General features: G+C 39.1%; 1 protein-coding gene across 1 annotated transcript; it reads left to right on the top strand.

Annotated features, from left to right (window-relative positions):
* Positions 1-286: 286 nt before the first annotated feature.
* Positions 287-25,037, top strand: TRPS1 (trichorhinophalangeal syndrome I; the record flags this gene model as incomplete). The annotated part of the gene is made up of 4 exons (XM_010009889.1): positions 287-445; positions 3,443-4,371; positions 15,495-16,624; positions 24,434-25,037. Coding segments are annotated over exons 1-4 (2,700 nt in total), but the record flags the coding sequence as incomplete, so codon positions are not given.
* Between the last annotated feature and the right edge of the window lie 412 nt (positions 25,038-25,449).

Raw genomic sequence — 25,449 nt, 5'->3', positions numbered from 1 at the left:
TTTAAACTTGTTTTTTGGTGAACATCACCTCTGAGATAATTTGTGTATGTGTGCGTGTGTGCGCGCAAGAGTGTGTGTGCACAAGAGCGTGTGTGTCTATCTGAGGAGAAGGCAGTTATGGGATTTGTCCCATTTGGAGGAAGAAGAGAACAGCAGCCACTATCTGTGTAGTGCCCACTAGTAGAAGCATGTGAATGTACAATAGGCATAATGATGTTTTTAAGTAAAAAGCATATTTTGAATGCATAATTTAGGAGGGAAAACCTTTTTTTGTTTTGTTTTGCAGATATACAGATCAGCTCTCAAAATGTCTTCTGTGTCTTCCGTGCATCTTCTAAGACAATTGCATTAGCCCGCCTGCTAGTTGACTAATAGAATTAATAATTGTAAAAAGCACTCTAAAGCCACATGCCTTATGAAGTCAATGCTGGGTATGATTTTACAAGTATGTGATCCATTTTTTCAAGTGAAATTGTTAACTGAAAACGTTCTTGGCACACAATAAAACATCGTGCAATCTGTTATTTGTCTTAGAGATAATAATTTCAGAGCGGCTATATTCTTTCTGTATCTGACTTACGACTTGCTAGGGGATGGTTTCTTCGATTTAGGACTATTGCAAATGTAGTTTTGTTTACATAATATGTCTCTGAAAAATGATAGTGGTGGAATTTCAGTGACAAAAAAAGCCAACACTATGTCTTTTCTTACTGTCCCCTTGAGTGGATATGAAGCAAATAAATGTCAGATGATTTTTCAAAAGCTAAAAGAAAAAAGAGGGGAAAATACTTTTAAATTCAACTTAAAGTTTTAATATTTAAATCAGTATTATCTTTCTTTCTCCAAGTGTAGAATACTGCATGAAAATGCTCCATTAGGCAGATATGTTTTGTCTTCCCACTCTCCCCTCCATTAATGCACAGACTCACAAATATATCAAGAAAATTTGAACCAAAGTATCTCGATCTGGGGTAGTGTCTATTTAGCCTGTATGCTGTCCAGATTTTTCTTTTCCTTGCTTTATGGATTTTTTTTTCTGTCTTTTTCTCTGACTCTCTTCTGTCAGTTGCTGTGAAGATAGCAAATCTCTAAACTTCCCTTATCTGCCAAAAATATCTGTAACAAAAACATTTTAAAACATTGCATTTAGTCTTGTTTAATTTTGACTGAGGTAACAGACATGATGTTTACTTTCTTGATTTCTGATTTTTCTTCACTGCCGTCAGGACTCCTTTCTCTGTCCTCTGCCATGAATTGCATTTAAACAGAAGTTATTTTAAAAATGGTTTGGGATGTGTAACCAGGAGAAAAATACAGACTTAGCTGAACACCTACCAGGAATGCTCACATATATTTTTAGTGTGTGTTAACCAAGAGCATTCACAAGTCCCACAGCAAAGCAGTAATACTAAAAGGCTGAGGACTATCTTTATACTTTGAATTATGTACGTGCGTATGTTGTTTTAGTAGGCTGAGACTGCATTGTAATAGTTCTCTTACCACAACAGGAAATCTTTCTTTTCTCTCAGTTCTGAATGACTTCAGGTTCAGAATTATTGACGGGGGGGGTGTGTGAAGTAAAATTCAGTGCATACATATCCTGGTAGGAATGGTTGACATTACAGAGAAGGCACTTAGTTCCCAAGAATGTGTGTCTTCTACAGTAAGGAATCACAGTAGGCATTTAAGAAACCTATTAAGACCACACGGAGTGTCAAAATTTCTGTAACACAAGCTGGCATTCTGTGTGAAAGCCGTCTCATTGCAGCCCATGCTGCCTGTGGATCAGCTCAACCACAAAGACAACAGAGCCAGCCCAAGACACAAGTTGAACACTTCCCCTGAGAAGTTGTCTGTTTTTATCAACATAACATACAGTGCCCTTTCATGTAGAGCAGATGTAAATAGGAGTACGTACAGACGCCTGTTCTTTTATTTTTAACCTCTGTCCCCAGCCGCACTTCTCAAAGTACTGTTTTGAGAAAGTCACCAGAGGTTTTTAAAGGCCTGGTACAGCACCATTTGGAGCTCATCAGTGCTGCTCCCAAAATCGCCAGGCGGTGCCCTTTGTAGAACAATATCTTCAGTGCCTCTGTAGGTGCCCAGTCATGGCAGGCATGGGAATGGGGGCTCAGGCTTGAGTCTGCAGCTCACATCTCATGTGTGGTACTGCAGGCTGCTGCCACCGGACCACACACAGTTTGGCAGAGAAACACCCATCGTTGTAGACAGCATTGGCGAAGATAAGAGCACAGAAAAAGTTGTAGCACATGTGTCTTCTGCCCCTAGCTAGCATGTGAACACAAACGGATCAAACCAGCTGGTGATGAATATCAAATCCAGAACCACACAGTGGAGAGTGCAGGGAAGTTTCATATATATATTTTCTCTAAGTAGGCTGGGGAAGGTGCAGATATGTAGCAGATGAGAAATTTGGCTTAGTACCTCCATAGTTTGATTGCTTGTTCTTCCATAATCTCCCCTGTTCAGCTAGCAGCTAACTCACCGGTGGCAGACTCCTTCCTTTCTCTCTGATCCTTATTGCTGTCCTGTCTCAGCTGTCTTTAATGGATTGAGGAAGTGTACTGGCAGGTTTAGTTATAGTGGCTATGTCTGCAAGGAGGACTGAGCAGAGGAAAGTTCAACAGTGTAGATCCATGTGGATTCCAGGTGTTTTTGGGGTAGATCCTGACTTAGCCACGCAGCGATGTCAGATGTCTGGATCCAGGCCTGTAAAATTTTATTGACAGTGGGTTTTCTAATAAAGTTAGTTTCTCTTTGTTTGGCAAATAGAAGTAATTACATGAATAATGGACTGTGGGGCCAGACTTTAGAGTATCTATATAATCCTGTTTGAAGTTTATGGGCGGTACGATGGGGGAGCTTTTGCTATAGAGAAACTGATACCTGCTTAGGAAAAATACTTTCTCTGAAGCCTAAAATTACTTACTCTCCTAAATCTTTTTCCTTCCTAGTAACTTGTTTAAGTTCTTCTGATTATGTCCTTTAGATGTATTTAGAGCTACATGATATGTAGTTGTACAGTATATGAAGATTAGACTGTTTATTTTTCCCCATAGTTTTTAAAAATGATTTAAAAAGAAGCATTCATTTAAAATTATTTCTGCCAGACCATTATCTTCTGAAACAATAATGAAACCTGTGATTCACTGACTCTGATGGCAGTGTTTTTGCAGGCTTTAAAGTCCTCTTTCTAGTTAAGTTCAATCTCAGTGTGATTTTTTTTTTTTACATGTAAAATTCCAGTTTTCTGCATAGTCTAAAAACCTGTTTGACAAAAGTTTTCTGAAAAGTTGATGTATTCATATAGTTCAGAATGCTTTAAGAAGTGCCAGCTTTGTATTCTGTATCTATCTTGAATAATTCTATAGGGTTTTTTGCCTTTTTTTTTTTTTTCTTTCCTTTTCTTTTTCTGTGGTAGATATGGTCCGGAAAAAGAACCCCCCTCTAAGAAACGTTGCTAGTGAAGGTGAGGTACAGACCCTTGAGTCTACAGGTACTGAAAGTGAAGAGTCTGGAAGGAAAAAAGAATTTTCCGCAGAGCAGATGCAAGAAAACACTGACCAGGGTGATGCGGCAGAGTTAAATAGCAAGGAGGAACTTTGCATGCATGTCCAAGAGCCATCTTCCAGCATTAAAAAGGACTTGAAAAGCTCAGTGCTGAGTGAAAAGGCTGGCTTCAATTATGAAAGCCACAATAAGGGAGGAAATGTTCCATCCTTCCCTCATGATGAGGTGACAGACAGAAATATGCTGGCTTTCTCATCTCCAGCTGTTGGGGGAATCTGTGAGGCCTTGAAGTCTCCTCAAAAATCAGATGCAGATGACACCCAAGATGTGGTCTGTACCCCATCAGGAGATGCATCGGAGACAAATGAGGAGCATCAGATGTCGCCAAAAGCTTCAGATGAAACAGCGCAAGTGCAGAGTGGTCAAACTGATGGCCAAGGCTCAAGCCCAGTCCCCATGGCCTCAAAAAACCCACAAGTGCCTTCAGATGGGGGTTTAAGGCTGAACAAATCCAAACCAGATTTGTTGGTAAATGATAACCCAGATACGGCGCCTCTGTCTCCAGAGCTTCAGGACTTCAAATGTAACATCTGTGGATATGGCTACTATGGGAATGACCCCACAGATCTCATCAAACACTTCCGCAAGTACCACCTAGGACTGCACAACCGCACCAGGCAGGATGCTGAGCTCGACACTAAAATTTTGGCTCTCCACAACATGGTGCAATTCAGCCACTCCAAAGACTTCCAGAAAGTCAACCGCACTGTGCTTTCAGGGGTGCTGCAGGACATCAATTCCCAGAGGCCTGTCTTATTAAATGGGACTTACGATGTGCAGGTTTGTATTTTCCCAGCCTCTCCACTTCTGCTGACTGCCTTCCCAACTGCAAAGTCAGTTATTTGCAAAGCCAGTTGTTTGCAAAGCCTCTCCTACCTATGTGATTCTATTTCGTAGAACTTGCTTAAACCTTAAGAACCTTTTTGGTCTGTTTTAGTGAGGCTTTCTGTGGGTCTGCTGAGCATCTTGTACTGCAGAGGAGTACTTTTTTTTTGACCAGTGATACTACTGCGTATGATTTAGTCATTGTGATAATCAATAGCAAAGGATCTTATTCAGCAAACAGGCAAATTGCTGAATTGCTAATCATATTTGAAGGATTTGCTGTCACGGAAAGAAAAGAGCAAATAATAATAATGAAAAATAACAACCAGATAGACAAAAGACAGCAGCTGGAAATTAAAAATGTAATCCTAAATTATCAGCTGCCGGGAGTCAAGATTTGGCTTATTGATTCTTTATTAAGATAAAATAAATGGCAAGTCTTGGCAACACTGAAGTTGTCTAGTGCCAGAAAAACAGGGTACACAATGAGTATTTAAAAAAGTAACAGTAATCCACGCTGTGCTTCACGTTAGTGAGCCTGCAAGGAAAGGGCTGTTGCCTCAGTCATTTTCTCATCTAGTTGAAGCCGGGGAAAGAACTACAGATACTGCTGTAACAAAAAGAAAAAATCTCGTTTTTCCATGAAAGAATGGACTCAAAAGCTTTTTCATGGAGTCTCTGTTAGTTTCTTATCAGCCAATATTTAATTAGTTGAAAAAAAATTGATGCTACTTTAAAAAAATCCTCTCATGAGAGAGCTGAGGGATATGGTTTGATAGCTCAATATCCTATGATTAAAAAAATCATGTTTTAAGAAAAAACAACAAAATAACAAAGTTTGCATACAAAAGAAATTAAAATGTCCATCCAATTTCAAGTATGTTTTCATACCTGATGTCTGAATTAGTAGTAATCACCAGACAAAACTCCGGAGTATGCTAAAATAGAAAGGCAGAAGGTGGAAAATATTTAATAATGCTTGCTGAGACTGCAGCTATAGGAAAAAAAAAATTCAAACCAGATTAAGATGGCCAACATCTAACCTCAAGTAAGAAGCTGAAACCAGAACACAAGTCAGGAACTTGAAGCTTTTAAAGTGATTTAAACTTTTCTTCTTTTTTCAGAAACTCTACCACTTCTTTATGGAGCAGCAAATCAAACTAAGGTCATTACTATGCTAAAAGCTGCAATCTTTGAACTGTCTTATTAAAAGATCACGTCAGACACTCTCTCCTGTCAAACTGTGATTAGAAAGCAAATATGTGATTTAGTTAAAAGAGGTTAGAAATGAATAATGTCAGAATGTGAAATGATGGTTTATAATTAGCACATAGTATGATGTTAATACCTGGATTTCCTGCTATAGTTTCAGTTTGCTGACTCCAGGGACAGCATCTTAGAGCAACTGATCCATGCTGTCAGGAAGACATTCAAACTGGAACAGATCAGGCATACAGTATAGAGGAATTTGAGTTTCTAAACACACTTTCATTTCCTCCAAACAATTGTTTCGTTAGGTCCTTAGTTATTTATAGGAGAGTTTATGCTTGATTAGAATGAGCTGGACACTTTTCCTATGCACTGCTTTCAGAAATAAAACAGATGTGTGAGCTATCTCAGTTTGAACTGATAGAAGGAGAAATAAAACAGCTGAACCTAGACTATACTTGTCTACTAAACCCTGGCAGCAAGATATTGCAGGGGAGACAAAAAGTGGTAGGAAACAGCCCATAGATAATCTACTTAAGATCAGTCTTTTCTCAGATGAAAAACATTTTCCAAAATAGAACAGACAGCCTATACAATGTTGGCAATTTATTTTAAAGGAAAAAAAAATTGGATCTGGAAACTTAATTTTTAAGAGTGCTAATTTTCCCTGCCCAATTTGGGAAGAGAAGATAAAATAAGCTTTTGTGGCAAATGCCATACTTCATCACTTGCACATGCACCAGATGTTGATCCAAAGCATGTCAGAAGATAAGTAACTGATTAATATTTTTATGCTTTCTCCTCCCCCACTCCTGATACAGAGCAGCTTTGTGAGATTCATAAACACAGCAAAAGAACATTTGAAAATCCCCTTTGCACCCACACATGTTTATATAGCTACTATGTCCATTTTGGAGGGGATTTTTCTCAGGCATGTAAATGTCTGGCGTCTCCTACTGCAATGAGGGATTGTACTGATTGCAGGTCTGGTTAAAATTGGTTCAGTCAGACTCCTGTGTAACATCGAGAGGGAACTGAACCTCAATAATTGGTTCTCTAAACAACATTATTTTGTATAGGTACTGGGCTAAAGGAAAATAATCCCTTTTGTAATTAACTCGAAATAGTAGTGGACTGGGCTTAAGGTCTGATTTATTGATCCCCTTGCACTTAACAAACTGTTCTGTTGTAGCTGGGGTGGAAATTACCGATGGATTTATGGTCTCAGGCGAGGGAGCTGGGTGCAGAAGCCAGAGGATGAAGATGACTGACTTTGATCTGGCTCACAGTGGTCAGTTGAAGACAAGGGTATATGAAGATTTGTAGTGCTGAGGGATGCTATTGAGCTCCATAGTTTGCATTCATAACAAAAGCAAACAAAAAAGCAATAGAAAAATGTCTGAGTGCAGAAAAACCCAGTGTCTTCTATCTGCAGATAGGTAGAGATGTGGTCCCTTTGCCAAGGGCTTGGAAGAAAATCAAATGCATTTTTGAACTTATACCGCAGAAATGAAGTCTGTCTGAGAAAACTTAACGCCCCCTCCCCCTAAAAACAGTTCCTCAGCCCTGCAACCCTAAACCCAGCTTTTAGGGTTGGAGTTTCTTTCAGTTCGTTGGTTGGTTTTTTGGTTGATTTGGTTTTTTGTTTGTTTATTTGTTTGGGTTTTTAGTTGTTTTTTGGGGGTTTATTTTGTTTTTAGTTTATTTGTATTGCAGTCATCAAAACAGTAGGGATACACATTTGGCTTTACATCCAGGTACACAAATGTTGGGACTGTGTTTTCTAGTACAAAAAGAGGATTTGGCTGGGAACTGTGTGAATAATCCAAGCTTTCTGGCCTTACTACTGTGTAGATTTTTACTTGATTTGAATATTTAATCCAGCAACATTCCTTTGTCTACTTTGAAAATGTTATTTTGAAAATTTCCATACACTTTGTTCCCATGCTCTTCCTCAGAGGCTTTTGGTTCATAAGTTATGATAAATTCCATTGAATTTGGTAAAATCACTGAATGATTTCTGGGAGACTAACTTTCTTGCCAATACAGATTTCAGAAAACATTTGCTAGCACATCTCTGAATTTCCAAAGAATGTGTTAATCAGCTTTATTGCTTTTATCAGAATAATATTTGAAGTGAGTTCAACAGATCAGCTTTTGCTGGTGCCCCTCATTACTTTTTCTTCACATTTAATTGATCAATCCCTCTACGCAGCTTTGTCTTGCTGGCTGTTTTAGCCTATGTATGGCTTTGTGGATGTGCCTGCAGCAGAAGACTTTAAACCAGATCTAAAGACTTCACTTAAAATAAAATTCAAGTGACTAAGTTAACAGCTACGATACTAAAAACCATTGCTTTGCTGTTGTATGAGTAAGTCTCCTTCTGTGTTTGATCTAATGACTCTTTAATGTATATGGAGAGGTCTGGAGACAGGCAAGTTACTTGCAAGTAGGCAGGAGACTTTTTTCCATCCCCATTTTTTTTTTAATAGTAGAGGGTGTGACAGCTTCAACAGAAAGGCTGGAGAATGCTGTCTTACACTTAGCAGCTTATAGCTAAGGGGCAAGACATTGCCCAGTGAGGGGGAAGAAGGGGGCTTGAATCCCTTCTGACAGAGCAAGGAAAGGAGCCTACTTTTCCTGTTTCCTGAACAAGTGTTCAAACCATTAGGCTATTGTATAAAAAAGAGCATGACCCTTCTTCCTGATATGTTGTAAAAGAAAACAGTGTCCCTCAAAGAAAGGACAGAAACATCTGCATTCAGGTGAGGGTTTCAGATGGCACATCCCAAGGGAGAAGGGTATTCATGCAGCCATGAATAAAGACATACTGCAGTGCTCAGCAGTTCTTATGGTTGACTCTAGCCAGCTTCACATTGTGTATGCTACCTTTGAGGAGCTTCCTGCTCAGCTTCTCTGAGCTTCCCTGGCTCTAGAGCTTATTGTCACAGACCTGTCTCCTCTTATGTTCAGCCATTAAAGAGTTTCAGACTCCTGTCTGAAAGTACTAAGAAGTGTTGGCTTGGGTTTTTTTTAATCCAGCCCTCTCATTTTGATTGTTTTGTGGAGTTAGTAGACTGCCATAAAAGAGAAGACGACAAATTTCTGAAAAAGCCATGGGCTGATAAAAGCCACCCAAAAGTTTCTTGGTTGTATTTCAGTGAGCTTGGGGGAAAAGCAAAAAAAGGAAATATTACATTGTCTGATTGTCCCAAAGACTAATAAGAGATTGGTGGCAGATTTTCTCTTTTGTGGTTCTAAACATCTCATATTATGAGAGTTGTCCTGTACCACTTAGCCTAAACCTTTGTCACATCCGAATATGGGTAACAACTTTTCCAAAATTTTCACAGCAACTGAGAACACTTCTGGAAGTCAGCTGCAAGGCTGTGCATGGCCCTAGAAAGTGGCAGAAGCGCCTACACAGGCGCAGTGCGTAAAGCTCTTCCGTATGTCTCCTTTAGAAATTAGTGGTGAGCTTCATGTGCCTACAGAATGTTAATGTGTATGTGGTTTTTTTAGTGGTCTGTATTTCAATCTATCAAATCTGGCAGTTCTTCTGTTTTCATGTTGAAAGTGTGGGACTAGTATGAAGTCTACTCTAACTAAGATTCAACTGAGTGAGAACCAGTGGTTTTATTAATAGTTTCTGCTTTTTATCCTTCACTTTTATATTAGCAGTTCCATTGAACATGAAGCTGTGAAGGTAAGACTAAAAAACCTGTAGGGATTCATAGGGGTACAGATTTAATTAACATCCCTTCTTATGTTAAAGGTTTTCATCCACGTTTTTGGTGATTTTGGCAAAGGAACTCTTACAGGTATGGTGAGAATCCAGACTGGAGGCATAAACAAGTACAGCATTTACTTTTGTATTAGTAACAAATCAAATCTTAAAGTTGAACTTTGTCATCAAGTGGGTTTCCTACAAGGTGACATGGATACATAACTAGTTGACATGAGCAAATGTAAACATGAACGTGAATGAATTTGATTTTCCTCATATCTTAGACAAATGGATCCAAATTTTATATTGTTGATTTTATTGACTTTACCTCAATTGTCCATAAAACAGGAATTAGGTCTAAATAAACTGACCGAGTACTGCTGGATATGATGTGTTCCAGCCTCTTGAACTAGATTATACCAAGCTAGATCTTGATGAAGGTGGTCCAGAAGGCCCATTTCCTCTGTCAGCCACGTTGTGGACTCTTCCTGGGGACTTCCTTGCTTTAAGGCTGTCAAGCTATCTTGGGTGTTGCACTCGCCTGTGTGCATACCTGTTTATTTCGAGTCTCATTTCTGGGTCATGATCAGGCTTTGAGGCTGCCTTGCACTCTGAGAGAGTCACACCTCATGAACACAGGAGTCAGTCATCTGTTTTAAACCACAGACATGAAACAGAAATGGTGGCAGGTGGAGAAATGGGTGGTAATAAAACACGTGTGTATATACATTCATATGCATATGCTTGTGTGTGTGTGTATATACATATATATGCTTCTTTTTCTCGTATGTGTCTGTGTATGTGCATATATATGTTTTTATATATATATAAAAAATGTGAAAAAGCACCTGTGGTCTTACAGGCATCTAAATTATATGTTGACTATAGCTGTTAAATAATGATTTATACTGTTATATTAGTAGAAGTTTTTAATATAATTTCTGGGGAGACATTAGCAAGTTTACTCTTCAGAATGATATGCAGTGTTTTACATCAGCTACTTAGCTGCTAAATAGTAAGTGCCTGGGAACATCCATTTGCCCTGTGACAGAAATGAGCTATTTTAGCCTTCTTTCAGTGAGAAATAGTCTACTCTCATATTAGAGCATTCAGATGGGCAGTTTCTGTGGAACAACTGAGGTGGTGTATATTCACAGCCTTCAACGCAAAGTTGTTTATGCGTTAATATTCCTCATCTTTATGCTAGAGATATCTGGTAGTCTTTGAAGAGATGGTAATGAAGAAAGTTGGTGAGACTGGTAATAGGCACAGATATATTTAAAGATATAAACTGCTAAGATAGCCCACAGAAATGATGAGAGGCTCAAAAAATAAAGTTGCTTGGGAAAAAGGAAAGCAGCTAGGTTTTCTTCTGGTGTAAATCAGTACAAGTTTGACCTCAGAGTCTGTGAGGTTGTTTGAGTTTACAGTAGCCAAGGAACTGTCTGGTAATTTGATATTTATAGAGAGAGAATAGAAGTGATTGTGCTTCTTTTAGGTACTAGATACTGGTCTACTAGGATTAGCTAGCAAATGGAAGTCTTGATTCTGTGTTCCTTACGTTTGTTGTTTTTGCACATCTGGTCTCCTGACCTTGATTTAAGTCCTTTATTGTTCTGTCACTGTCTTTGTTTTAAAAATACCTTTTGAATTCGAATGTCAAAAACCATACTGGCTTCACTGATAACAGAATAAACCTTGAGAAGGATATACTCATTTTGAATGAATGTGGCCTGATAGTTTGCTTTCTTATTTTGGTAAGTACGAATAGCCCAGAAAGCCAGGAGTTTGTCCTGAGTCTTTGCCTCACTTGTGCAACATCGTCTGCCTACCTATAAATCAATCACAGTGTGGTGAATAGTTTTAAGAATATACTCTGCAGATTCTTATAGTTTTACATGCAGAAAGAACAAGAGAGAAGGGAGTTCTCTGTAGTGGAGGTTAGAGAACTGGGTGGTGTTACACAAACTTGCATGAAAGCCAGGAATCTGTTCTGGCCTGCACAACATGAAGAACTTCATAAATGTGGGATGGTTAAAATGTTCTGGATGCTATATTGCACAAAGCAAATGAATAAACAAGAGCATTAGAAAATATTTTAGGATTAGAAGATTAAGAATAATTGGCAAAGGCAGACTGGATGGCTCAGGAGATTGGTAGGGGATCTGGAGCCTTTCCTCTCCTGATTAGCCAAAGATGTAACCCAGATAATCAAAAAAAAGCAAGATTTGTTAACGTTTGATGTTCCAATGCAGATGGCTGGTCTAGTTTCTAATCAGTAGTTGCAGAAGAAGCCAGGGGTCAAAGACAGCTTTACTCTGTGCATGTAAGACTTGGGATTGAATCTCTTATGTGGCTATAGGCCACTAGTTTCTGCAGGTAGAATGTTCTTCATGAAATGGGTGATTACAGGAGCTGGCAGACTTTGTCCTCCTTGGTAATTTTTTTCATTTTCTGTAAATAGTGTTTGTAAGCTGCTTTAGTGTCATAAAATTTAGGATTGAACTCTGAAAAGGGAGTAGGAGAATAGAGTAGGGTGGCATTTGGATCGAGAGTAGATTAAATACCAAAGACACACTTTAAAAAACACTGAAATTACCTCTCCTTGCCCAAGTCCATCTATTCGATGAAATCATTGTTTTCGGTCTGACTAATTAGGGTAATGCAGACATATCTGTTAGATACATATAGTGCAATTACACAGCTTTGTTGAAGGACTTGCCAACATGCTTTAGAAAGTACATCTTGAAACATTGTCAGTTATTGTGTTATCTTTTCTCCTCTTTCTGGCTATTTTTGGAAATGTGCATGGTGTATGAGGAGATAGCTTAGTTGTGTTAACACATGAACTTCAATCCTGGGGTAAATTCTTTCCCAGTCTTCTAGATTTTGATAAGTTCCCCCATTAATGAATGAATTTAATAATTAAAATTTTTGAGTTTCTGGGAGTCTTAACTGTGAAATGCATTTCAGTTTAATCCCAGACTGAGACATGGCTTTGAACCATCTCAAGCACAGTAGTGGTGAATCCATTCTAATTGTTGTCTTCCTCTATACAGCATAATGATAGTATCTATATTGCTGTTAACTGCAGTGCTGCAGGAGTAAGTGATAATCCCAAGGTCTCATAAGCAAGTGACAGTGAAGGAAAGAACTAAATCAGGGTTCCACAGTCCAAACAGACGCCTTGAATGTTAGGTTCTCTTTAAAAAGAGAAACATGAAGATTAGTTTTTTCTGTGCTTATTGAGTGAACTGTAGCCCTTACATTTCCAGTGCAAGCTGTACCTGTATTTGTGACTACCACTGATTATGTCAGCTGGCACTTTGGACTTCACTGCTGTAATAGAATTGCAGAATTTTAGCATTGCTTTTGTTTAATTTCTTCTTCTTTATGTTGGGGAGGGGTGTCTACTTAAGAAAACAGAACTCTCTTAGGGTAAAGCAGGGGGAAGGTTTTGCTGGGATCAGAATGAAATAAGGGAATAAATGTAAGAAACAATCACTTCTGATACATACAGAAATGTGGATATTTATTTCTAGGGTATATACATATTTCCCACACACCTTTCTCCTTCTCTTTCTCCTTTATCTTTTCTCCATCTGGGGCAGGTCAGAAAGAGCAGGAGGTTAAGGACAATTACATATCCAGTGAAGGATTTTAGTGCCTGTACAGAGATGCAATATGTAACTGAAAAATCTGAAAGTCAAGCCAAGACTTGAACATTTGTGTGTGCATGAATCCCAACAGTGCTGCAGATGTGTAGGCTTCTTCCAAATTTGGCTGGCTAAAAGCTGAAACAGCTTCAGTTTATACTGTCACTTCAAGTGCTTCTCTGAATGTCCTTGCATGGAAGCCACTTTTTCAGTTCTCTTTACCTGATGACCCTAGGGAGGCTTTCAGTAGGTCTTGCTGTGTGTGAAAAATGGCTTTTGTGTGTAATAACATTGAGATGACCCTGTGTTACTTTCAGGTACATGCTTTCCTAACAGGACACATTGTTTTGAATTGTGGCAGGGTAGTCAGGGAAATACCAATCCAATAACTGGTAATCAGTTACAGTCCAGTGCTGTAAAGATTGCGTGTCCTCCCCCATTGAGAGAGGTTATCAGAGATAGTGTGAGAACACTTAGTTCTATTTTATCCTCTTATGATGCAGAGAAGGATGTATTAGCATGGGACACAAATTTGCAATGTAGGCCACTAAGCAGGATTACCACAAGTTACAGAAATAATGTGATTTACAGTCCATTGTACAAAATGCTAGTACTAATACGGTTTTCCAGTGTTCAGAAATAAAAGTAATTAGCAATGAGCAGCAGCTGGGATTATTGTCACTCACAGTTTCTAACTGCTGTCTACAGAGTGTCTGCAAAATAGGTTTGTTATCTGTAGGCTGAGGGTAATGGGCATATTTACTCATTAGAGCCACTTAAGGTAAAGCGTTTTGGCCAGTTTTCTGTGCATGCATAGAACAAACATAAGTATCTAATTAAATGAGCAAAACCAGATCACCTTGCAACTTATGTAATCGCACAGCAAGCTGCTGTTATTTTCTGTTTACCATAATTCCATCAGTGCTTTCTTTAAGTTGTCTTTCAACACCATTGAGACTTTGAAGTAATGCAGCGGATGGAGACTTGGAAGTGCCAGATACTGCAGGGCAGGCCCAAATCCCACTGTTGTCAGTGGATCAGGCTTTTCATGCCTTTGTCTCCAGTTCTTGCTTGCCCTAAAATGAATAGTATGAAGTAGTTTCTGTAGTACAGAACGTCTCTTTTCCAAAGAACCTCTTCAAAACCAAATTCATAACTTGATACCAGTACTTGGAGTCCCAGTTTAAGTGAAAATGTTATTACAGCTAAGTCCTAGGTATTTGGCTGCCCAACTCGCCATTGCCTAATGAGATATGTTTCCTAAACAAACCAAAAGCAATTTTCAGTTTATTTAAGGAAAAGGTTTAACCAGTGCATGGCACTGGAGTATGTGATATAGAGTGATTTAGCAGAGGAGTAGATGTCTGTGGATATCAGGTACAAAGAGGAATTAGTTTCTGAATGTCCGTTAGTATTTACTGTTCAGGAAAAGAAGTAGAGCAATGGTGACATTTTTTTCAGGAGATTCTGTCTTTGGCCTTCAAACCAGTTGTACAGGAGCAGCAAATCTCCCCCTGATGTCACGGGCAGGTGTGGTGCACTCCTGGGAAGGGCAGGCCTGCCTCCTATGAGAACACAGGGTTTAATAACATAAGCCCTGGAAGCCTTGTTTCCTTCCTGCAGACCATTTTGCTCAGAGATCATGAGAACAGTTAAGTAGACCTACCTTTTTTTTTTTTCAGTGATGTCATGGACTTGGGTGTGGTAGGTTTCTTTGCCACATGCCATTTTTCTACTGTAGTTTTTCCATGCTTGTTTTACTAAAATGAGCTCTGTGCATGAGAGAAACAGAAGATTTCCTTGGAGAATGTCTGCACTGAGTAATCTTTGAGAAAACTGCCTTTCATTTCAGACATCAGCCACTATGGCTGTGTTCAAGGTGTCCTGGTGGATACTGGATACTCCTGTAGGAACTGTTTTCGTAAGAATTGGTCATACTCTGACCCAGAAAACTGAACTTGGTATTTCAGATTTAATTTTTGTTTGCTCCTATTTAGAAAGCAATTCTCTAGGGCTCTTCAGTGTGAATACGATTAAAACATGTGTGTTGAAAGAAAAAGACAGGGCCTGTTGTTTTTTCCATACCTGGTGTAGACTCCCAGCAAAGTCTTCTGTCAAAGGGTGCAGGTATATGGGAACTGATTACTGGATCTTCTATTAATGATTTAGTGATACAGTGAAGGAAGGAGTAGACGTATTGGAGAATTGTGTATGCGTGTCTCAGTTTCCCCAAATGTATTTATTATTCATATGGAGTATATATTCATCTATGTGAAACATTTCAAAATCTTCAGGAATAACTGCTAAATACGTGAAGGTATACATATGATATCTTATTACATTAGTACAAATGAAAATGGTGGTGGTGGTGGTTAATGAAAGAAGCTTATGAATTAATTGCTTTCTGTCTCTCTTCATTTATTTCCTTTCTTGCTATTTGAGTAAATCTACAGTGGAGCTAAAATCAGCTTATTCTTTATTCACAGGTTACTTTAGGTGGAACCTTTATTGGAATTGGACGGAAAACTCCAGATTGCCAAGGCAACACCAAGTACTTCCGCTGCAAATTCTGCAATTTCACCTACATGGGCAACTCCTCCACTGAACTAGAGCAACACTTCTTACAGACTCACCCAAACAAAATGAAAGCAGCCCTTCCCTCCTCTGATTCTGGTAAAGCTTCAGAGAAAAACTCCAATAAATGCAGTCCTACTCTTCGACCCTGTGATTCTGGAGACTTGGGGAAGTGGCAAGACAGAATCACTGTAAAAGCAGGAGATGATACACCAGTTGGATATTCGGTGCCCATCAAGCCAATAGATTCCTCTAGACAAAATGGTACCGATACAACCAGTTACTACTGGTGTAAATTTTGCAGTTTCAGCTGTGAATCGTCCAGCTCATTGAAACTATTAGAACATTACAGCAAACAGCATGGGGGAAGCCAGGCAGGAAGCCTTCACCCAGATCTGAATGATAAGCTTTCTAGGGGATCTGTCATTAACCAGAGTGATCTAGCCAAAAATGCAGATGGGGAGTTAGTGACAAAGACAGAAAAGGGTGCGAGTGTGGCAAAAAAGAAAGACTTGACTAGCAAAGGAGCAGAGGACAGCATGGTGACAAGCTACAACTGTCAGTTCTGTGACTTTAGGTACTCAAAGAGCCATGGCCCAGATGTAATAGTGGTGGGCCCACTTCTCCGTCACTATCAGCAGCTACACAACATTCATAAATGTACCATTAAGCACTGTCAGTTCTGTCCCCGAGGCCTCTGCAGCCCAGAAAAGCACCTTGGAGAAATTACTTACCCATTTGCTTGCAGAAAAAGTAATTGTTCCCACTGTGCTCTCTTGCTTTTGCACCTGTCTCCAGGGGTGACAGGAAGCTCTAGAGTCAAACACCAGTGCCATCAGTGCTCATTCTCCACTCCTGACGTGGATGTTCTCCTGCTCCACTATGAGAATGCACATGAAGCCCAAGCGTCTGATGTCAAACCAGAAACAAACACCCTGACAGGGGCAGAGGGGCCGCTGACGCTCAAGGAGAACAAAGAACACTCATGTACCAAATGTGACTTTACCACCCAGGTGGAAGAAGAGATTTCCCGACACTACAGGTACAGTAAAGTTTCAAATGATTAATGATAGGAACCCAAACAAACAGTCCTTCCTTAGTTCCTCAATTAAATGTCACTGTTCCCCAAACATTTGAGGAAACTGGAAATCAAAATATGAATGCGTATAGATATAAATCTTTACAGCCAGAGTTCAATCCAACATCCACTTTGTTTTGGAAAACCACCAGCTAAGTCAGTGGATTTAATTATACATTTAAACCTGTGCAAAGAAGAGGGAGATTTGGATTTGCTGGCCGATGCTGAAGTTCCAGCATATTTGAGGTTTGGTCAACTATTTTCCACCCAGAATCTTTTAGGTGCTATTTTAGTTTAGGCTTTTTACCAGAAAGCTGGCATCTTCATTCAGTCAGGGAACACAAATGGCTTTACTTTCCAAGATAGACTATGAACCCTTTCATGCTCCATAACAGTGCTTTCAATGTACTACCTTTTTGTAGTATTTTCCATTCCCAAGTCCAGCAATGCAATAATTAGTTTAAGAGCATTCCACTGCTGTTTTGGTGTTGGTTTCACACTGGGAGCAGACACTCTTTTGTCTGTTGATGTCATCCCCCAAGATCCTTTTGCAGATGCTTATTTTCGTGTTGCTGGTTTACAGTGTCATTCTATTTATTTTAAATGCTAATGTTCCTATTTGGAGGTGGATGCAGCCAGTCTCCTGACTCAGTCTGACACAATGTCATAGTGGCAGCCAACTCCCTGCTAAACTTCTTGGGTCAGTTCCTGGGCTGTTGTAAGCTGGCAGTCCAGTTTACATCAGAGAAGGAGCTGGCTCTTAGGCTTTGTGAAGAGCAACAGTTATGTGCCGCTGCAAAAGCAATGTTAAATATTAGAAAATCATGCTGAATATGTTAATAGTTAAGGCTAATGCGTCAACAACGGAAAACTCACTATCTATCTCATCTAAAAGATCTTTGCATGGAAGCCAGCTAGAATGAAGACAAAAGAAGATGCATTTTCAAAGCTACAGCTTTGTTAAAAGCCCGAGAAACTGTGCCACGTTTAACAGATTCCAAGACATCCAAAATTAACAAAGGCAGACTGGGGCATGATACTTTAATAGAGATTAAAGCTGGGGGCATCCAAATGTTGCCCAACAGAGGGCTGCATTGGCAATGTATCAGGAGTCTTATTTAAAAAAAAAAAAAAAAAAAGAAGGAGCAGATTGCTCATCTTTAATTTGGAGCTGGGGCCCACGGAGAATTCAGGTCCCAGCATGCAGTGCCCCATTTTTGATCCAACTGGGCCTGAGGGATGTTGTGTGGATTAATTAGTTAATGTTTGTAAACTGCTTTGAAGATGAAAAGTGGTATCTAAGTTCCAAGCATTATTATAGCAGCTTTGAGCCATGCTGTAGAACTCCATAGGCAGCACTTTGTCCGCCGCTGGGGCATGGCATGATCTTTTTTTAGTGGTTAAATAACTGGAAGACTGAAATGGCTCCTTGTCTGAAAAAAACACTTTTATTTTGCTGCAGCTGGTAATTTAAGTTTTAACAAGCCTGCCTAGTTAAAATCCTTTTTTCCCAAGGAAAGGAGAAGCCATGACTTTCAAAACTAAGTGCCAAGTCTGGGACAAGGTAGCAGTAGCTTCTCCTTCAGAGGGCTCAGCACCCTGCAGCTCTGGCAGTTATCACAGGGAACTACACTTCGGAAAATCAAGAGATGCACTAAAGCATTCGAATCTCAACTTGTTTATCTAAAATTAGGCTATTTTGCTTAAGACACTTGAACAATGTATTTTGTTAAGCCTTCAGTCGGTGACATTACTGAGTACTCTGAGGATGTTACGTAATTAAAGTGAAGTACAACACCCCCATAACTGCCAACTTCTCTCCCTTTCTCTTGCCCTCCCCCCTTTTAATTTGAATTTTGTTTCTTTTCTACATGTACTGCTGCTGTTTTCCCCCACTGTGAATCTTCATTGAAATCACAGAAGTTAGTTCAGTTTGTGGTAGGTGCTCTGTAATGGCAAACATCATCAGGTTTTATTGCCTTTCTGTGCATAACATAGTTGTCACTAAACTAAAAAAAATGGAAAGAAAGCCTTTTAGGCTGTTATAGCCTCTTTTTATTATTATCATGCCTTTTTTTAATAGCAGTTTTGCACATATATGATGTGTATTTTCTTTCCCTTTTTTATGAACTAAAGATACAGAATAGTTCAGGTTTTTAAAAAGTAGGACATCAATAAAATAGTCGTATTAGGGGATTATGCGACACACAAACATGCTGATGTGGAGTCAGCTCACATCCTAGCTGGCATTCTCTGTGTCTTCATCCATTTATCTCAATAAAGCAGTTACGCCTCACTTTATGTATTTCTGATGTATTTAAAATGCTATACATGCACATGTATCTAAACCCTGTCCATTTATATAAGCAGCTGAATGGATCCTAACAGTAAACATAATACTGAGCATCAGTGTGGTAGCAGAAAGTGTTCTGCTGTTCACATATTTAAGTTTACCCTTGATAATCTGTGAGTATCAGAGCTGGCTTTAGATGCTACTTACATATTTTGGTTCATGTATTTTTTGTCTGCATTTTTGATTATTTTTGGTTTTGAGTCATATGCCTGAACAGCATGCTTAATTTATTTATTTTTTTAAAACCTTGTTTCCTTTTGGCTCTACATCTACAATTTCACCATGTCTGCTAGCTAAAATTTTTTTATGTCCCAATGTTATTCCTTTGCAGCCGTGTATTTACAACAGTATTAGAATTTGCAACAGCGATTCTTTCCAAGTTTTCTCTCTTCAGAAACATATACTTATGCTTAATGCTCATTCAATATTTCTTGACATGATTATTTGAGAGCTGTTCAGTTAAACTTGAAGTTAATGAATCACATTGCGCTTGAGTTTACTTGTATTTAAACCTCACTAAAATGTGCTTACTCAAATAAATCCCCAGAAGGTTTATTTGCCTTCATTTTCTACTAAGTCTGCTACTACTCATTTTCCATTATACCTCTGAGGAAACAAGTACTCTTCGTGCTCATTGTGAAGCTTAGTTTTTCCTCAAAACTGTCTGGTATTCTGTTGAGCTAAAAGTTGCCAACATGTGTAATTTAGATAAAAATCAAACTGAGTATTTGGGGAAATTTTGCATGTTGGATCATTTAGTCAAGAGATTACTTTCCTGCTTGCTACAAATTAATTAATTTTTAATTTTTTTTTCTTCAAAATGGAAGAGGCTTCTCGCAGAAGGTTGTGGTTTAGTTTGGTTTTAGTTTTGCTAAAAGATGTTGGAAAACTGCATCTTCTTATTTTTGCAGAAATTAGAATTTTTCATGTAATCCTTATTTGTCAAAAAAAGATCAACGAGGAAGTATTTAGTCACTCCTAGTAGTAGTTAAAAATGCTATGCTGAAAAATGCTGTAAACTCTTAAAAACAAGATAGGATAGTTGATTCATTAAGCAACTGCAAAACAGAAAAAGAAAATAGACTCAAATGAAGTATAAACTTTGGCAATGGTGTAGAGTAATTTTTCTAATAAATTATTTTGAAAACGTGAGTGACAGAGGTTATATAAGGGTTCTCATTTGAAATTAATTTCAGGTTAATTTCAATCATCTAAGTAATTCCATACCTGTAAACATAAATGAGGTAGAGGGGTAAAGGGTAAAGAGGTACTTGGGGCTCATGCCTCTCCAGAGTCAGGACTACACAAGGGTGTCAGGGCTGCCTCTCACACTGTCAGGAAGCAGAAGCTGGAGCAGGGTTTTAGATGTGCAGATTATGGAAATGTGGAGCCTTTGGGACAATCCCAGAGAAGCCAGCTGAGGGCAAAAGTGTAAATTGAGGCATACCAGCTCCCTGTTATCGGCAGAACAGGAGCCTTTGCTCATTGAACAATAGCAGCAGCTGTGAGGACCTTTTCCATCCTCCTGACACCTTAATTCACTGCTCTGAACTTGTTTGCTCTTGCCAAAGGCTTTTGCTCTCCTTTCATCTTAGCCTTGCTCTCCGCGGTGTCCATTCTCTCATTTCTGACCCCCTGCTGAATTTTCTTGCTTGCTTGGCTCATTGTCTTTCCTTCTGAATATTTTCTGCTCTCCACAAGCCTGAGAGCAGCACCCATCCAAAAGTAAACTTTCTTAAAAGCCCATTTCTTCATGAGAAATTCTAGTAATTATATTCATAATGAAATTCAAAACACAGGAAAAATGGAAGTGATACAACAGCTGTACCTTCATCCAGAATATTTTCTACACCCTAGAGCTTAGGAATGTCTTCAGGTAATTTAAAAAAAAATAAAAAATTACTTGTTTTGTAGCGGATGGTGTTTTGTAATGCCTCAGACTAGTTAGAAGTATGTCAACAAGACTTAATTAACAACTGACTGGTGTCAGGAGTATCACAGCCTATTAGAAAGCTCAAGTAAAGGACATTAATCACCCCCACCCCCCTGTTTAATCTCTCCAACTTCAAGATTTTGCAAGGGAATATCCTTGTATTTTATAGCACCCAATTCAAGTACATTTCCGTTCAAATAATGGTAGGATTTTATTTAGTTGTCAGAATGTAACAGTTCAGCAAAGGTTTGGCCTGAATTCCTTGACGTACAATCTTAGGATTGGGCCATAAATGTTTTAATGTCTACAAATAATTAGGTCTTTGATTTGTTTTGTCGGGAAAATAATAATGCTAAGTGATATCAACAGATGGGTTGACATTGCCATCTCAATACCACACTGAAGATAGTGCCGGTTTATGGCTTGAACTTGCTGTTAGTTTGCTTGAGTGGTGTATAAGCAAGATCACAAAAGGGCGAATGCATTTCCTTCTTCATTTACATTGCTTTCTTCCATACTGAGATTTTCCTCAAACATCTGTCCTTTGATCAGCTGTATACCAATACACTGTATCACACCTGGTGAATTCAGCATTTCAGATAGTATAACCGTGGTTTAGCTGTGAAGTGTAACTTCCAGGTAAAGCATGGGAGTGCTCATTGTGCACTTTGCAGATTGGAATTTTTAAAATTTTGTTGCTTACCTTTGAGGAGCTTAGTGTGCAAATCTAGATGTAACTTGGGCATTTAGAAATGTGGGGTCGGTTTAAATTCTAGTATAAAAAGTAATCAAACATTGCCAAATTGTTTCCTTGATTGCTATCAGGATGTAGTGAAAACATTCAGAGATTAAAACGTTTTCTTTTCATGCCTTGTTCTGGGAAAGAATAAGTTTCCAACTTTTAGAAGTTCTCTAATAGCTGATGATAGTTATTATTTCATTATTTGAAGCTGTGACTTACATCGGCCAGTTCCAAACCTTAGCTTACTTTTTGGAGCTTGTGGATAGAATAATATGCAAGATAAACCCATGTGAAGTATGAAGATTTATGATGTTGATGGCAGAGATTACATTTTAATGCATACTAGGAAAGTATATGTCCTGAAAAAAATGCCTGTTGCATTACTATCTACCTAAATCAGTCCTCATCTTTTCTGCATCACAGTGCCTGTCGCAATCTCACAGAAAAATCAAGGAATGCTTGTATGACTCTCTTTGAATCTATTCTAATAAATTACATGAACAAACCTTTAATGTAATAAAGGTGATTTTAGTTGGGCCTCAGCCACGTAGTTACAACTTCATCTAATATTTAGCATTTATCTGTAGCTTCAGAAGTGTGGTACCACTCCTGTGGTGTACACTGCTCCTGATCAAAAACATTTAGCCATAGTAGAAGGAGGGGGTAGAAAGACAAGTTAGGCAGAAAAAGATCAGCTGCTTGGAGGTGTGATATCTGTAGATGAGAGCCAAGTTAAGAAGGGGGTCAGCTGTTGAAATAGCCAGGTTAAACACGAGACACTTAGGCCTAAGTAGCCTCCCAAAGGATTGATAAACTTTCACATGTGGACTGTGTGCGGTTGAGCCATTAGCCCCAAATGGTGTCTTGTTTAACTTGGCTTTTAAGATAACTAGCCCCTGTCTAACTTGGACTTCCCCGATGGTATCCCACCTTTACAGGGCTGACCCTCTTTATAACTTGGCTTTTTGCATTTATAAAATGGTTTTGATCAGATAGCACTCTCTCTTTTTTTTGGTTTGGAAGAAAATTAAGCTCAGTTCAGAAGAGAATTAAGTTGCAAGAGAGAATATATTAGTGTCACATCGAGAGACAAGCTGAATTTAATAAAACACAATTGTAGAATGAAGAAAAAGGAACACAGCCAGAATAGGATTTTAACCCACAGCTTGCTCTCCCACAAGTAGGTTTTGTTGCCATAAGGCTATGTGGAGAATAGCTGACTCTATTTTTTGTATAACTGAATGAGTCCATCTAGTCCCTTAAAATGAATGTGAATATGGAAAATGACAAAAAGAAAACTGATACTGCACAAGGGCTAAAAAGCTTGAGTCTGAGTGTGTACTCATGTCTGCTCTCTGACACAACTGCAAGAAACTCAGACAATGTAAATAACATATGGTTTGTTTTTCCAACAAAAGGAAAGAAGGAAGACAAGGGGGTTTAATAAATTTGGCAAGTTGTCCCTTCTAAACCATCATACTCTAAAAGGGGACATTTTGTATATCATTCCAGTTCTACAGATGCATCAAGAGCCAAATCCTGCTCTTACTGAAGTCAGTGGGAGTTTTGCCATCAACTTCACTGAGACTGAGATTTGGCCTCAAAAGAATTAATTCTAACAATTGGAGTTGTCAGGGCAGTAACAGATTTCTCATACAAGTTTTGTCCTGTGTGGATAGCAAAAGGCTCGTATTTTAGCTTGGCTAGAGATGCTGTTGTGATTCCGAATGCCTGGGGTGTGGATGTGTGAGTGTGCCTGTAGGGAGAGGCTTTCGCAGAGTTATGTATATTTTGAAGGGCAGGGACGGTATTTTAGGTTGGTACGGCGCCGGGCGCAGCGGGGCCCAGAGCCTGATGGAGGGCTCTGACCGCTCCTGTGCTATAAACAATTATTCATAATGGCATTACAGAGCTCATAAACAGTGTTCTGTTCCTATGATAGATACAGTAAACGGGTAACATGTTCTCATGTGGAAACATATGCTTTACATAATTTAGTAATGCAGTACTTTGTATAGGCTTTTGGAATAAAAACAGGAAGGCACATTATTCCACGCTGCTCCACCAAGCATTTCTGTATTTGACAGGAAAACACAGTTCGTAGCGACACAGCCAGCTATTCTGCTTTTTCTTTAGAGCAACATCTTTTTTTAAAGTTGTGGTAAAACGTCCATGGAGAACAAATCAGTACTGTCTCTTGTGTACAACCTTCTGTCCTTTGGTGTATTCTTATCTGTAAGTAAGTTAAGCAGAGCTCCATTCAAAATCATCTTTGTCAACCAAAAGTATATAAAAATGGTGGAAAGCAAAGGATTTTTTTAAAAACATTTTAACTTTATAGCATAGATCTGTATTACATGGAGTGTTATTTTTTATACAGAGATGACTGTTCTAACTATCTGATTTTGGTTTGAAGGAAGTGTATTACTTCAGTGTTTCTACTGCAATACAAAGTGAACAATGTAAAGGAAAAAACACAAAATCCCAGTGAAAATTATGTGAAGTTTAGAATAATGCAGAGGAGTGTGAATGAGTGATAGGAGGCCATTGCAAGTTGCGTGTATGGAAAACCAAGCAGGATTTTTTCCATATTGTATGAGACACCAAAGTAAACCTGCTTGCTTTATTTGGAGGGAATATAATTCTAAGTTTGATTTATTTTCTTCATCTTGGTAGGTAAAGCCACTGTGAGAGGCAAGGCCAAGGGGAGACTCTCATGTTAATACACTTCTTGTTTTCTTCCAGGAGAGTACACAACTGCTACAAATGTCGTCAGTGCAGCTTCACAGCTGTTGACACTCAGTCACTACTAGAGCACTTCAACACTGTGCACTGTCAGGAGATGGACGTCACTACAGCCAATGGGGAGGACAGTCATGGTGTTTCATCTGTCAAGGAGGAGCCAAAAATTGACCTCAAGGTCTACAGTCTGATTAATCCGGACCCCAAAATGGGGGAGCCCATATCTGACAGCATAGTGAAGAGGGAAAAAATAGAAGATAAAGAAGTGCTCAAAGAGAAAGGTTGGACTGACAGTCCTAGCGATGATCTTCGCAACGTGACCTGGAGAGGAACAGACATTTTGAGGGGGAGCCCATCATACACACAGACCAGTCTAGGCTTATTGACCCCAGTGTCTGTTGGCCAAGAGCAGCCAAAGCCTCTAAGGGATAGTCCAAATGTAGAAGCTGCCCATCTTGCGCGGCCCATTTACGGCTTGGCGGTGGAGAGTAAGGGCTTCCTGCAGGGCGTGCCAGCCGGAGCGTCGGAGAAAGCCGGGCAGCTCACCCAGCCCTACTCTGGATCCGGGGACAGCAAGGCAAAGGACGAATCCCAGTCCTTATTGCGGGTAGGAAGCTCTCTCTCTTTTCTTCTTGTTGATTTTAATGATTATGTATGTTCTGTTTAATTAGGCATGCGAATGATTTTTTCAGTTCCAGAGCAATGTGGTTGGGGTTTTTTTCATGCATAGAGGTGAAAAAAAAAATCAAGGAAAAGACTGAAGGATTCAAACTTGTAAAGCTAAACTAGCAGGTAAATGTTCCAAAGTGTTTGCATAAAACAATGTATATATTGATTCAGTATTAGTAAGCAAGTGCTTCTGCTTTTGCTGTTTAGCTCTGATTGAATTTTTTAGGTTGATGATGCATGTGAAGAAGGAAGGTTTAGAACCCCAGAAGGCTGCACATCTGTTACACTAAAACAACTAATCACCTCTTAAATTTTGTGGTGGTGTGACAGTTCACAGTTAAGCAGGATTT

Source organism: Nestor notabilis, unplaced genomic scaffold (assembly GCF_000696875.1).
Source record: "Nestor notabilis isolate BGI_N333 unplaced genomic scaffold, ASM69687v1 scaffold11322, whole genome shotgun sequence".
NCBI classification, from domain to species: Eukaryota; Metazoa; Chordata; class Aves; order Psittaciformes; family Psittacidae; genus Nestor; species Nestor notabilis.
The sequence above is the reverse complement of the archived record's forward strand: the minus strand, read 5'-3'. Positions and strand labels throughout refer to the sequence as shown.